Here is a 13,512-nt window from a genome sequence, read left to right as displayed (position 1 = left end):
TTGTCATGCTTAATTTCTTTGTACTTTTTTTCATTTTAAGAGGAAAGCCCAACAATAACAACATTGCATGGGTTGCAAAGTATAGGACTTGGAATTTGTTGGTAGAACTTTTTGCGTAAAGTAATTGAGTTTACATGAACCTTTCTTTTGTTTTTTTTTTTTTAAAGATTTTATTTATTCATTCGACAGAGAGAGAGACAGCCAGCGAGAGAGGGAACACAAGCAGGGGGAGTGGGAGAGGAAGAAGCAGGCTCATAGCAGAGGGGCCTGACGTGGGGCTTGATCCCATAACGCCGGGATCACGCCCTGAGCCGAAGGCAGACGCTTAACCGCTGTGCCACCCAGGCGCCCCTACATGAACCTTTCTATTCATGAGAACTTAGCCAGAGACTGTGTATATTGTGTGGTGCATGTGATCTGCCTAAAAACTGCACAGAGAGAATTTATGTATTATCTGCATTGTCTTATATGAGAGCTACCAGCCACAGGTAGCTACTAGAATGTAAATATAAATTAATTGAAATTAAGTAAAATGTAAAATCCAGTCCTTAGATGCACTGTCCGCGTTTCACGTGCTTACTAACACGTGACTAGTGGCTACTCTGACAGTGCAACTATAGGATGTTTCCATATTGCAAAACGTTTGCTTGGACAGCCCCACTTTAAATACTAACATTTGCTTCTCCTTCCTCCGCAGAATCAATACAGATTCATTTGGAAGCCAATGCTGCATCTCTTAGGAATTTTTACTCAAATTCTCTCTCAGCTGGGGTCAGTAATGTCATCAAAATATTACAACCAAATATAACAGGTACTGCACCTGATTTAATTTTGAGTTCTCAGCACAGTTTAGGAAACTGGTCCCACCAAGTCCATGGAAAAAGACCTGTCAGAATTGCCAGTGTAATATGTTACCCTATATTTTGGAAGACTCACAGTATCCAGATGCAAATTCCACTTCTTTGTTTGAAACTGTCCCTTTTTCCTTTAGTCTTTGAAAGATGATGATGATACACAACAATGGGGAGGGCACAGGAGTTGGAAGACTGGTCTCTGGGCCCAACTCAGCCACAAACTGGCTTGTTCATTTGAGACCCATCATTCATACTTACTGCCTGTGTTTGGAAAATACGGGAATTAAATTCGTTTCTCCGGGGCCCCTTCCACTCAGAGCATTCTGAATTCTTAACAAGAAGGGGTTTTAAACTATGAGCTATTTGACTTGATGGGTAAACAATATAGTGTGAATTACTTCAGAAAATATAAAACCTCAGTAAAAGTTATAAAGCCTTAAATATAAAGTTTTAAAACCATAAGGATAAAAGAAACAGCCATTCAAGCTATCTAATCAAATGAGGTATTCAAAATTTATTTTTTTATTTTTATTTTTTTTTAAAGATTTTATTTGAGAGAAAGAGAGGATAAGTGGGGGGAGGGGCAGAGGGAGAGGGAGAAGCAGACTCCCCACGGAGCAGGGAGTCCAACATGGAGCTCGATCTCAGGACTCTGAGATCATGACCTGAGCAGAAGGCAAACACTTAAGTGACTGAGCCACCTGGGCGCCCCCAGAATTTATTTTTAATTGAGGAGTAAGATAACAAACTTACTTGAAGAGAATAGTATAAAGTTGATTGAACATAAGCATTAATGAGGAAATTAGGGACATTTTCATAGAACCAGGTTTTTAATTTCCCACCCCATCTTCGTTTAATATTGATCAAAACATACCATTGCCATTTGGTTTAGAAGAAAATATGCATGATGCTTTTGTGCTAAACCAATGACCTTATGTACACTAAAGAGAACAAGGTAAATGTTTGGGAAGAAATCGAACAATAGGGAAAACTGTGGTGGTCATGTTGTGGCTGAACTAAATCATGGCTTCCCAAGTATGAAAGAATTTTGGGAACAGTTGTAGGGTATGAGTAGCAGGTTCCCTTTTTAGCCAGTATCATTTGCCCACTGTTGGAACATACTAGGTACGCCTTTTCTGGTGTATAGCTCTGGATCATGTGGTCTTACTGGACTTCGGAATATGGGTTCCCTCCTTCATGTACTTTGCTGTTGACAGTAGGCATTTGTTAGTCTAGTGTGGGGGAGATACCTTTAAATACTTGAAGTGCTCCACTGATCTACCCAGCCACCTTCAAGTTAATGTTACCATTGTTTTGTCTTAACCTCATTCCTTGGATTCTCACAACCTCTGGAGAAGGGTCAGATCTGATCACTGATGCTTTACAGAAGAGGTGCCTAGTTTTTTAAGCCAAAGAAGTTGCAGATGCTATATTCTCTGATTATTAAGAAAGAGCTTTTAAGCAAAATCTTAAGTTGTTTTGTTTTTTGTGTTTTAAAGATTTATTGCTTGAGAGAGAGAGTGCACCTGTGTGTGTGAGTGCAGGGGGAGGGAGAGAGAATCTCAAGCAGACTCTGCACTTGCAGGGCCTGAGACAGGGCTTGATCCTGTGACCCTGAGATCAGGAGCTGAGCTGAAACCAAGAGTCGAACACTAAACTGACTCTGCCACCCAGGTGCCCCTTGAGTGGTTTTTCTTATTGAAAGCAAATGAGACGTATTCATTCATTTTTCCACCATGTGAGTTAGTTTTTTTTGAGATTAATGACAGCAGATTGGGTGATTAAGCTCATGGATTGTTTTCTGACCAGCAGTGGGACCTGAGCAAGTGAGTGTATTGGTTGGAATGCTTATGTTCTGGAGGGATTACCTTATATCCCACTGTGGAATGAATTTTCAGGACTAGCAGAAATTTCACATTTAGAAAGGAAATAGTGTAAAAGCAGTTGAAATTTACTTTTCTAGTGTTGTGGGCTGAATCCAGCAATTTTCCTATTCTATCTCTTCCCCATCAGGACTGAATGTGATCAAATTAAAACAATGCAAATCTTCCAGTGAAATTTTCTAGGCAAGGGAGTTTAACTTCAAAATTTTACTTTTTGCTTTTTTTTTTTTTAAACCAGATGAATTTGTGATCCCTTTGGACCCCCGATGGAATATGCAGGCTTTGGACATCATTAGAAATTCGATGGACTTTGACCCACAAATGGACCAGCCTGAGCAGCTCTTTGCCCTTTTAGAGTCTGTTGCAAACAAGTAGGTGAAGCCTGCTATTCTGGGCACTGTTTACCTCATTGTACAATATAGCTTTACAGATTATACCTTTTCTAAAGTCTGTCAAACTTAGCTTACATGTGTTTGCTCTCCTGAACCTGAGAAGTAGTGGGATGTTAGATGGGATTGCCTTCATCACCACCTCTCTTTCATGCTCCGTGCTCAGTGAAGTAACTCTGATGTCAAAAGGCCTGTAAATTTTGCAAGTTCTTAATAATTTAATAGGATGCTTTAAGAGATACACTAACTTAATGTTGCATTTTATTTTGCAATTAATCCTTTATCCTAGGATAGCCATGTTTCTTTTGTTTTCTATTCATTCTTGGCAGCTCCTCCCATTTTCACCTGCTTGTTCTCTCACAGGTCCTTTCCTCAGCCTTGTGTCCATATCATTTCCCATCTGCAAATGTTGAGGAGACATGTAGCACCTGCATGCTTACGTGCACACTTAACATGTAAATTTATTTAATTGTTATATAAGCTGGTCTTTCCTCACATTTAGTGTAAAGACCAGCAGTAGTTTTTTAATTGGCAAACAGTGTAATGTAATACATTTCAAAAAATAATTTATATTTGAGGTATAATGTACATTACAGAAATGTACACTTAATAATAGGTATATTTGGTTTCAATGAATTTTCACAAAGTGAACTCATGCACATGGTATGAACTAGCGCCTCAAAGGCCCTCTTGTCTCCCCTTCTAGTAACTCCCCCTTGTGCCTCCCCAGGTAAATTACAACACCAGAGATTAATTTTATGAAGGCCAGTTTTAAGAGTTCACGGTGTGGTTTGTCAGATCACAGCAAAGCCTGGCAGTCTACCTGGATGCAGCTTTTCCCGGCCATCTATCTTCCCCACTCCCCCCACTCCAACTCAGTCATCATCACTTTCACCTCCATCTCTTTAGTCCAGAACTTGGAGGGGATGGAAGGGAATGGCAGGTTGAAGGAGATTGATGTTCCAAGGGTTCTCAAGATTTCAGCAGGTAGAGGGTGTGATTGCAAAGTAGTATACACCAATAACTAATAATATTTGTTATGTTACTGATCTCCCTTCAGGACAATCATATATCTTGACCGGGAAAAACGGATTTTTACTGAAGCAAATTTAGTTTCTGTTGGTGGCAAAAAGTTAAGAAATAGTGTTTTGAGAATGTCCTTTGAGTTCCATAAAGGTAAGATGTTTACCTTTTATATTCTCGAGTTATGCATGTGATCACAGAATGTCGCTGAAGTTAAGAGACCTTCAGCAGCTGCTGCCATTTTACTGATTCCTTTTGATTTGCTGGCCTGATTTGTTCAGTAGTAATGACTAACTGCTTTGTACATGTCCTTGATTTCATTTACTTTTTATGGTAACCTTATGTGGTGTAGATCCCGTGCTGTGAAAGATGAGAGGGCCATACAGAGATGCTCATGGTCATATGTCTAGCAAGTAACAGAGCTAGAATTTGAAATCTAGGTCTGTTGGCTCAAAAAGTTCACGCTCCTGAGTATTTGTTATAGGTTCGTTCTTCATCCTTCATTTTTTTAAATTGAAAAGATATCTGTGCTTGTTGGAAAAAATTTGGACTATATGGAAGCATAAAAATGGGAGAAGTCTGCCTTTGAAGCAGTTACTGTTAATAGTGCATTTGTTCGTATCTTCTCTGTGCTCTCTATTCATTCAGACATACGTGCATTTTGGTTTTGTATTTAAACAAGTACTTGTATAAAGTACCCATTATTGCTGTATAATTTTCATTTTTCATTAAGACATTAAGAACTGCTGTAGATATGAATACCTGATCTGTGAAGTTTAATATGATAGTAGTAGGCTAAGAATTTGCTTTCAATTTTGAAAGGTCAAAATTGACTTTTGTACTAGAGATTCAGTTAAGTTCCATATTACAGTTGATTTTGAAATGTCCAGAGATAATACTTAAATATGATGGAATGTTCTTATTTATATTAACTCTAAGATCCAGAGAGCTATCACAGCCTGCCCCATGAAATTGTGGTCAATCTTGCTGCTTTTTTTGAATTTTGTGATGCACTAATCCTGCTCTGGGTCCAGTCCTCTCAGGGGATGGTGTCTGATGCCAGTGTCATTGAGGTGAGGAAATGTACCTCATGTTTTTATTTGTGTGCCAAGACAAATGTTTAAGATTTTTAGGGGTGAGACAAACTACAATGTTGTTATTATATGTCCAGTCTTACTTGAGAAATGTAATTGTTCTTAACAGTTTTAAATATATATATATATAAAATATGTGTGTATATACATATTAAATTTAAATTATATTTAAACACGAACATACATATATATACATACATATTTTAGAGCTTTGTGGGTATATAATTGACATAATAAATAGCATATATTTGAAGTATAGAATTTAATGTTTTGACATGTATACACCTGTGAAGCCATTACCACAATAGTGAACATATCTAATACCCTCAAGCCTTTCTCATGTTCTTTTGTATTTCGTTTCTCTCCCTTGCCCCTACCCCAAACTAAGTATTCATTAATACGCTTTTGGGCAGTTGCATTTTTCTAGCATTTTATATAATTGGAATTATGCACTATACTTTTTAATCTGTCTTCTTTCACTCAAAACAGTTATTTTAAGATGTATCCATATTGTTGGGGCGCCTGGGTGGCACAGTCGTTAAGCATCTGCCTTCGGCTCAGGGCGTGATCCCAGTGTTCTGGGATCAAGCCCCACATCAGGCTCCTCCACTAAGAGCCTGCTTCTTCCTCTCCCACTCTCCCTGCTTGTGTTCCTTCTCTCGCTGGCTGTCTCTGTCAAATAAATAAATAAAAATCTTAAAAAAAAAAAAAAGATGTATCCATATTGTTTACTGTATCAAGAGTTCATTCCTTTTTATTGCCAAGTAATATTCCGTCAAATGTATGTAATACAGTCTATCCACCTCTTGGAGAACATTGGAATTTTAATTTATATTTTAAGCCTTCTTTAATTTATATACTTAAGCCTTCTTAGACATCATTATTGTGTATGGATTTCCTTGAGTTTTGAATCCAGGTTTTTCTAGTAATTTCAATAAACAGAGTAGTAGGTCTTAATTTTAACATTGTAGAGGAGTCTTGAGTCCAAAAAGTTTATCAAAGACTCTAAAGAACTTTTGTTTATGTAGACACATCTATCAGTATTTATTATATTAGGAAATAAATCTGAGAAATACAAAAAATATTAATTTGCTTAAAAAACACAATAGCAAATCCATTTAATGTTAATAGGAATAATGTTTTTAATGAGAATCAACTGTTTTTCAAAACAAATTAATGAAAATTGCAACTGTTTTTTACATTTCTGCAAGTGTCTTTAATGTCTGGATTAATAGAAGAAAATGGAATCTGTTTTTGCATTCATTCTCTTACATTATGTTGCTTAGGCCTCTATTCATAGAATTCTACTTCTCCCTTTTGCAACATCATATCTTCATAGCCATTTCATATAATTGTGAATAATTTTCTTTGATACTGTACTACAACTTGACAAGTGATAGTTTTCTAAAGATTACTTGTGATGTGAAATCTGAAAAGAATACATCAAACTTGTCATGCATCAAAATCCATTCGTCTGTCTTGCACTTTGGATGGACTTTTACTCTTGTTAGAAGTTAGCTCATGCTTTGGTAGTTTGGAAAATATTGTTCACTGAGTTATCAGATCTTCCAAATGTTGACAAATCATTCTTCAATGTCAACAGAGTCACACTCATGAAAAACTATCACAAATCTTATTAGAAAAATCTTGAAATATTGGGAATTTGTAACGGTCTTGGTTTTTCAAATTTCTAGGTTTTGCTTGAAAGCTTGAATTTTATCGCTGGCAACAAATACTCTCAATTGCTTTTCTTGAACTGACAGATTCACCTCATTTTCAATATAGTGTTTGCCAGATACCCAATCACAGTTTGTCCATCCCACCCCTCCCCTCTCTTTTTTGGTACTGTCAGTGCAAATGTCAACATAGTGAAAAAAGGTAAATAATTTGATATTATGAAAATAGGTTTTACCTCATGCAATCTCTGAAAGAAATTACTCAAGAAATCTTGGGACTACTTTGCTATAAAAATACGTTTTAAAAGAGCAATGTTGGAGACTCACCTGATTTGCAATACAAATCTGCTTTAGTGAAGACGGTAGGTATTATCACAAGGATAGACACATAGACCAGTAAAACCAAGAGGAATTCAGAAATAGATCCTCTTAGGGTCAATTGATTTTTTTTTTTTCCTTCTAAATGTACAAAGGTAATTTAATGGGGAAAAGCAGTATGTTCAAAATGATGATGGAACAAGTACAATAAAGTTAAAAATGATCCTTTACCACTGTCTTACATTTTATGGACAAATTACCTCAAAATGGATCATAAGTCTTAATATAAACCTAAAACTATGAACTGTCTAAAAGAAAACATGGAAGGGAATCTTCATAACCTGAGGATAGGCAAAGATTTCAGAGGATTCTTTTTTTTTTTTTTTTACAAATTTTTTTTTAAGAGTTTTTATTTATTTGACAGAGATAGAGACAGCCAGCGAGAGAGGGAACACAAGCAGGGGGAGTGGGAGAGGAAGAAGCAGGCTTCCAGCAGACGAGCCTGACGTGGGGCTCGATCCCAGAACGCCAGGATCATGCCCTGAGCCAAAGGCAGACGCTTAATGACTGAGCCACCCAGGCGCCCCCAGAGGATTCTTGATAAAAGAAAAAATTTGATAAATTTTATCAATCAAAAACTTCTGTTTTTAACAACTTTAGGAAAATGAAAACACTGGGAGAAACTGTTTAAAATGGGCTGCATTACATAAAATTTATAATTAGATATTATTATATATGAGTTATATAAACTAATACAGCCCAGATTTTTAAATGAGCAAGATAATTTGAATAGATACTTCTCAGAAGATACATGAGTGCTTAGTAAGAACTTCAAAAATTGCAGCATCGTTATTTATCAAAGAAGTGTAACTTGAAACCACAGTGAGGTGCCACCCACAAAATGGCTAAAATGAAAATCACTAACAGTAGCAAGTATTGGTAAGGAAACAGAACTGGAATTTGCCTACGCTGCTGGTTGGAATACAAAGTAGTGCAGCTGCTTTGTAACAAAATTTGGCAGTGTCTAATAAAATTACATGTACATATACCACGTGACCCAGTAATTCCATTTTCTCTAAGGAAGTAGCTCTGAACTTCAAGTGCTTGGAGGAAAAAATCTGTGCCTTCTCTGACTGCTTTAATGTCCCTAAAAATATTTCAGTCGAATGCTAGACCTCTTATGTGTGTATGTTGAGTATTGATTAACAGTTGAAATCTGTGTCTTGTGTCTTTTACCGAGAAATGTTTGTGAGTAGTCTGGTTTACTTTGTTTTTAGATCTTGGAGTCTCTGCGGTGGCGGGACCGGTTATGGACGGTGGCTGACACAGTAAAAGTGGATGCCCCAGGCCTGGCCCTCCTTGCCCTTCACTGGCACTGGGTTTTAAAACATTTGGTCCGCCAGATCCCCCAACTCCTAGTGAACCACGAAGACAAGTAAGACTCATATTTAGAGTAATAAGGGCAATATCTACAGTACCAATGAAAAAGAAAAAAGGGTTTGGAATTGAAACTTCTTGCTTTACTTTGGTTGATTCCCTTTGCCTATTGGTGAATGTAAATCAAATATAAAATGTAAATGATGTCTCTACTATCCAGCATTTCCCCCTTTCCTTACTTCCCTCTGTTCTTCTCTCCTTTAAAGATATTTCAAAGAGGTTCAGACGGTCTCAGAACATATTCAGAATTGCTTGGGGAGCCCGACTGGTGGCTTCACTGGTATAAAGAAGTTGCAAAAGTTCCTGGGACGACCATTTCCTTTTAAGGTACAACTTAGAAATATGTTATAAACACTAAGACTTGACCTCTTCTGAAGTTCTGGAGCATGGGGACTGCCATTCAATTAGACTCACCCTTGCCAGTAAACTTAACTTTTAAATGTTCACTGAATACTGTTAACTGATTTAAGTGTTAACATTGTGCTTATTCTTGGAGAGTATTAAGTCTGGGTAGAGTTTTAACTTTATTACTATAAAATCTCATGAGAGCAACAGGAGTAAACAAACCTTATGTTTTCTAGAAGCATTGTGGAAATGTTCCATATTTTTTTCTTAGACATGAACAGGCTGCTTAAAAGAACCTCGTTTCTCCTCTATAGTAGGTTCTCCCGGGTTTTGTTGTTTCAGAACAAGCTGGTGGTGGAGTGTTTTTCTCAACTGAAAGTCCTTAACAAAGTGCTTGCCATCAGAGAGCGGATGCCTGCCCTTGGGGAAAGTGGATGGTGTGAAGATATTAATCGGCTCCAAGTGGTTGCTTCTGAATGGACTTTAAAGAAAAGTCTCTTGCAGGCCTGGGGATTGGTCCTCAGAGCTAATGTTCTGGAAGATGCCAACCCAGGTAATATACTCTGGAGTTTAGCCTGCTGACATGTTCCAGAAGTATCTGCTGCTCTGCAGCCAATAAGTTTTTAAGTTTTTCCCTTAGATATTCTTTTTTTCTGTTTTTTTTTCCCTTCTCTCTCTCTTTTTTTTTTTTTTTTTGGTATAGTATAACTACCGTTAAAGAAGTGTCAGGCATAGAGATGAACTTTACATATATTGTTTAATTCTGTCATCAGAATTGTGCAGGTATTAATGACATCATTTCACAGGTACAAAACTTAAGCTCAGGTTAAGCTCGAAGTCACATAACTAGTTTTTGGGAATCTGAGCCTGTTCTATTGACCACTATGCTATAATATTGCATGTGTTTTTTTGTCCAGATGAGTTGAAGAATCTTGTGAATGCCCATTGTTTAGAACTAAAAGCCAAAGGAATTTCACTTGGTTTTCTGGAGAAAAAGCACAATGAAGCTTCCTCGCTGTTCCAACTAGACTTTACCTCCCTAATCCAGCTCACCAGGAATGTTCAATTGTGGCCTGCAATGGAGTACCTGGCTATGCTTTGGCAGTACAAAGTGACAGCTGATTTTATGACACAGGCTTGTCTAAGAAGGTAAGCCATTTTCCCGAGGGGGGGGAGCTTTTTTCTGTGTTAGGTTATTCTGTGTATCCTACATGTGAAACAAAGCACAGACTTGTCTTAAAGGGGACTAGTTATGAAACCAAGGGAAGTCTATTGCCACTGATTCTTTGCCTGTTTTGACTCCACCTCTGCTAGTTACTAGGTGTTTTTCCAGTAGAGTTGCTTGTTTGTATTTTAATAAATGTACTGTAAGTTCTGTGTGTTCTATCTTTCCATACATAACAGATTTCTAGCGGTTTCCTGATAGCCCACAACCCATCCTTTCTTCTTCTTTATTTGTGGAACAGGTCCAGCAAAAATCAGCAACCCCAGATAGATGAAGAGATAAGTCATCACATCACATTTTGTCTTAAGCACACACCAGTTGCTCCGCAAGAGCTTCGAGACCTTTGGTTCTTATTGCACTGTAAGAAGGTAAAAACCAAAATCAAAAAGGGAGACAAACCTTGTCTTATTAGACTGTCTGTGGCAAACTGGTTGCAGAATCTTCTATTTATGTCCGAAACTCCAGTCTTATTTGAATTAACTTTCAAAGGGGAGAATTTTGAGTGTTTTTTGCAGTAATTACCTGGGTGTTTCTCAGTTCTTATCACAGAATCATTCTATTTGGTTTCCAGTTAAATGGGGCTAAAATATTTGCTTATTTTTATTGTTTGTGCAAAAATAAAGTGTGAGAGTGTTTTTAATCTTTCCCTCAAGAATAACTATGGAATGTGAATAGTGGTAAACTGCAATTAATATAACTTCATTAGTACAACCTTAATTTTTTTATAATGTTTTATTCACTTACCTGTTTTGCCAATACTATAATCATGTGATCCACTTATATTTCCTCACGTGCCTTATAAAAAGCAGATCTCAGTTTTATAAACAAGATGCTAAGTGGCTTAACCAAGATGACCAGGGTGGCAGGAAATCAGAGAAGTTAGAATTAATATCTTTAAACCCATGTAAATTTTAGATGAGTCTTACAAGAGGGAGACCTCGTAACTTCATTTATGGAATTTTTCTCAAATATTCTCTTATCTATTTATCTCTAGGTGTCTACTGAAGAAGTTATCTCCTTGTGGTCTGACTTATTTCATTCCGCATTTATGTCTTTTTGGAGCAGTACTGTGACTACAAATCCAGAGTACTGGCTAATGTGGAGCCCTCTGCCTGGTGTACAGCAGAGGGAGGTGCCCAAGTCCCTTTTGGACTCCACATTGAAGGTTTGTTGGCATAAAATCTTAGAAGTGTTTGACAGTGGGAAAAATTTCTTGATGTAGCAATAAACATTTATTCCTAGGACAGAGCAGTAACTAAATAAGTGACTGCAATACTTTATTTTCTGCACGGTGTTAAAATCTTGAAAAAAGATATTCTATCTTAAAACATTTGGGAAGTTCTGAATTAAAGCAAAAAAAAGTTAAACATTTTCACTTGGGGTGCCTGGGTTGTTCAGTTATTTGGGCATCTGGTTCTTGGTTTCAGCTCAGATCATAATCTCAGGGTTGTGAGATTGAGCCCCATGTCAGGCTCCACACTCAATGCAGAGTCTGCTTGGGGATTCTTTCTCCTCTGCTCCTCCCCCTGCTCATGCTCTCTCTCTCTAAAATAATTTTAAAAAGTCTTCACTTTTCTTCTGTAATTAAAATACCTTTTTTCTAGTTATAAGATATTTTAACAGTATAGAAATGTATACGTATGTGTGTATATGTGTGTGTGTATATACAGTTGACCTTTGAACAACACAAGGTTTGAACTGCACAGGGTCATACATGGATTTTTCTCAGTAAATATGTATTTTATATTGTGATTGAAAACAAGGTAGAAGTTGCCAAATGCCTAGAAGCAAAGGGAGGGTAGAAGAAAGATACAGGGAAGACTGGAACAATGGGGCTCTCACCTGGTTCTGGCACTTCTTATCCCACTACCTGTGCAAGGCTCGGTTCATTGAGGTATTGAGCTGAGACAGGTACATAGGGACTAGTGGGGGTGGGGGGATCTCACTGAAGTGGCAAGGCCTATCACTGGCAGAGTTGGTAAAGAATCACAGAATGATGACTCCCTGAGGTAAGGAGTCTAGGAAAACACCAGGGGACAGGATGAGCCCTAAGCAGGATTCTTGGTGGCAGAGGGTACAGCGGGAGGGGGTGTTGTCCATGGTGCTGAAAGTCCAAGGCAGGAAGTTAATACCACAGGGATAGTGGCAGCTGGCTCACTGCTTGCCAGCATTTACTGTAAGCAGAAACTGTGTTAGAACCATACAGCGGGGGTCAGGTGGAGCAAGTGACCTGGAAAGGTGAGTAAAGGTACTCTGCCTTTCTTGCTTCTTTGCCTTTCTCTGGACTCCACTTGGAAGGAGATTCTGCTTTCTTGGGTAGAGGAGTAAGTAGCATATATCTCTCCAGGGTCCAACTTTGCTAACTTTGGGCACGAGAAGACTGTGGTGTCTTGTTCTACTGTATTGTACATAGTTCAGTTTTTGGGTAACCATTAAATACATGGGTTTTTTTTTTGTTGCATGGGAGGGTTGGCACCCCTAACCCCTGTGTTCAAGGATCAGCTTTACACAGAAAGTAGAATTCTGTGGAAATAACCACTGTTTGCTCTGTATCTTGTTTACATATATTTTGTATTAAATGTATAACGTAAATAAAAATAAGATTGCTTTCTTTGTTCACATAATAGTCATGGAAATGTGTCATTTCCGCTTATTCTTTTTAAGGTATTACATTGTTCTAATGTGCTGGAATTTATTTAATTACTTGCTTATTCATAAATGTCGAGATTTCTTGCCTTTATTTCCCCCCTTCCTATAACAAGCATACCTGCCTCAACTACTGTTGCATAAATCTTTGTCTGTTGGTCCTAGTATTTCTGTGGATATGTTATAAGAACTGGAATTTAATCCTTGGTCAGAATGTCTGCACAGTTAAAGAAATTTATGGCTATTCTCAGAATGTCTGGGCAGGTGGTTTTGTTTTTTACCGCCCCCCCCCCAAGTTCTTAAATTCCAGTTAACATACAGAGTGATACTAGTTTCAGGTGCAGAATTTAGTGATTCATCACTTACATACAACACTTGGTATTCATCACAGTTGTCTGCCTTAATACCCATCACCTGTTTAACCCATTCCCCCCAACTTTCTCTCCAGTAACCATCAGTATGTTCTCTATAGTTGAGTCCGTTTCTTTTTTGCCTCTTTTTTCCCCTCCACGTTCATTTGTTTTGTTTCTTAAATTCCACATATGAGTGAAATTATATGGTATTTGTCTTTCTCTGACTTATTTCACTTAGGGTAATACCCTCTAGCTCCATCCATGTTATT

At 37.7% G+C, this 13,512-nt stretch overlaps 1 protein-coding gene across 1 annotated transcript in view; it reads left to right on the top strand.

The window, feature by feature from the left end:
• The window catches only part of MDN1 (midasin AAA ATPase 1), a 165,075-nt gene that overhangs the window by 100,713 nt on the left and 50,850 nt on the right, over nt 1-13,512 (top strand). The window contains exons 50-59 of the mRNA XM_008687583.2: nt 698-811; nt 2,976-3,108; nt 4,187-4,302; nt 5,089-5,222; nt 8,515-8,672; nt 8,881-9,001; nt 9,362-9,572; nt 9,937-10,168; nt 10,486-10,612; nt 11,239-11,409. Of these exons, the coding sequence (XP_008685805.2) occupies nt 698-811; nt 2,976-3,108; nt 4,187-4,302; nt 5,089-5,222; nt 8,515-8,672; nt 8,881-9,001; nt 9,362-9,572; nt 9,937-10,168; nt 10,486-10,612; nt 11,239-11,409 (1,517 nt within the window). The remainder of the gene's footprint in view (nt 1-697; nt 812-2,975; nt 3,109-4,186; nt 4,303-5,088; nt 5,223-8,514; nt 8,673-8,880; nt 9,002-9,361; nt 9,573-9,936; nt 10,169-10,485; nt 10,613-11,238; nt 11,410-13,512) is intronic.

Source organism: Ursus maritimus, unplaced genomic scaffold (assembly GCF_017311325.1).
Source record: "Ursus maritimus isolate PB19 unplaced genomic scaffold, ASM1731132v1 scaffold_13, whole genome shotgun sequence".
Classification (NCBI taxonomy): domain Eukaryota; kingdom Metazoa; phylum Chordata; class Mammalia; order Carnivora; family Ursidae; genus Ursus; species Ursus maritimus.
The sequence above is the reverse complement of the archived record's forward strand: the minus strand, read 5'-3'. Positions and strand labels throughout refer to the sequence as shown.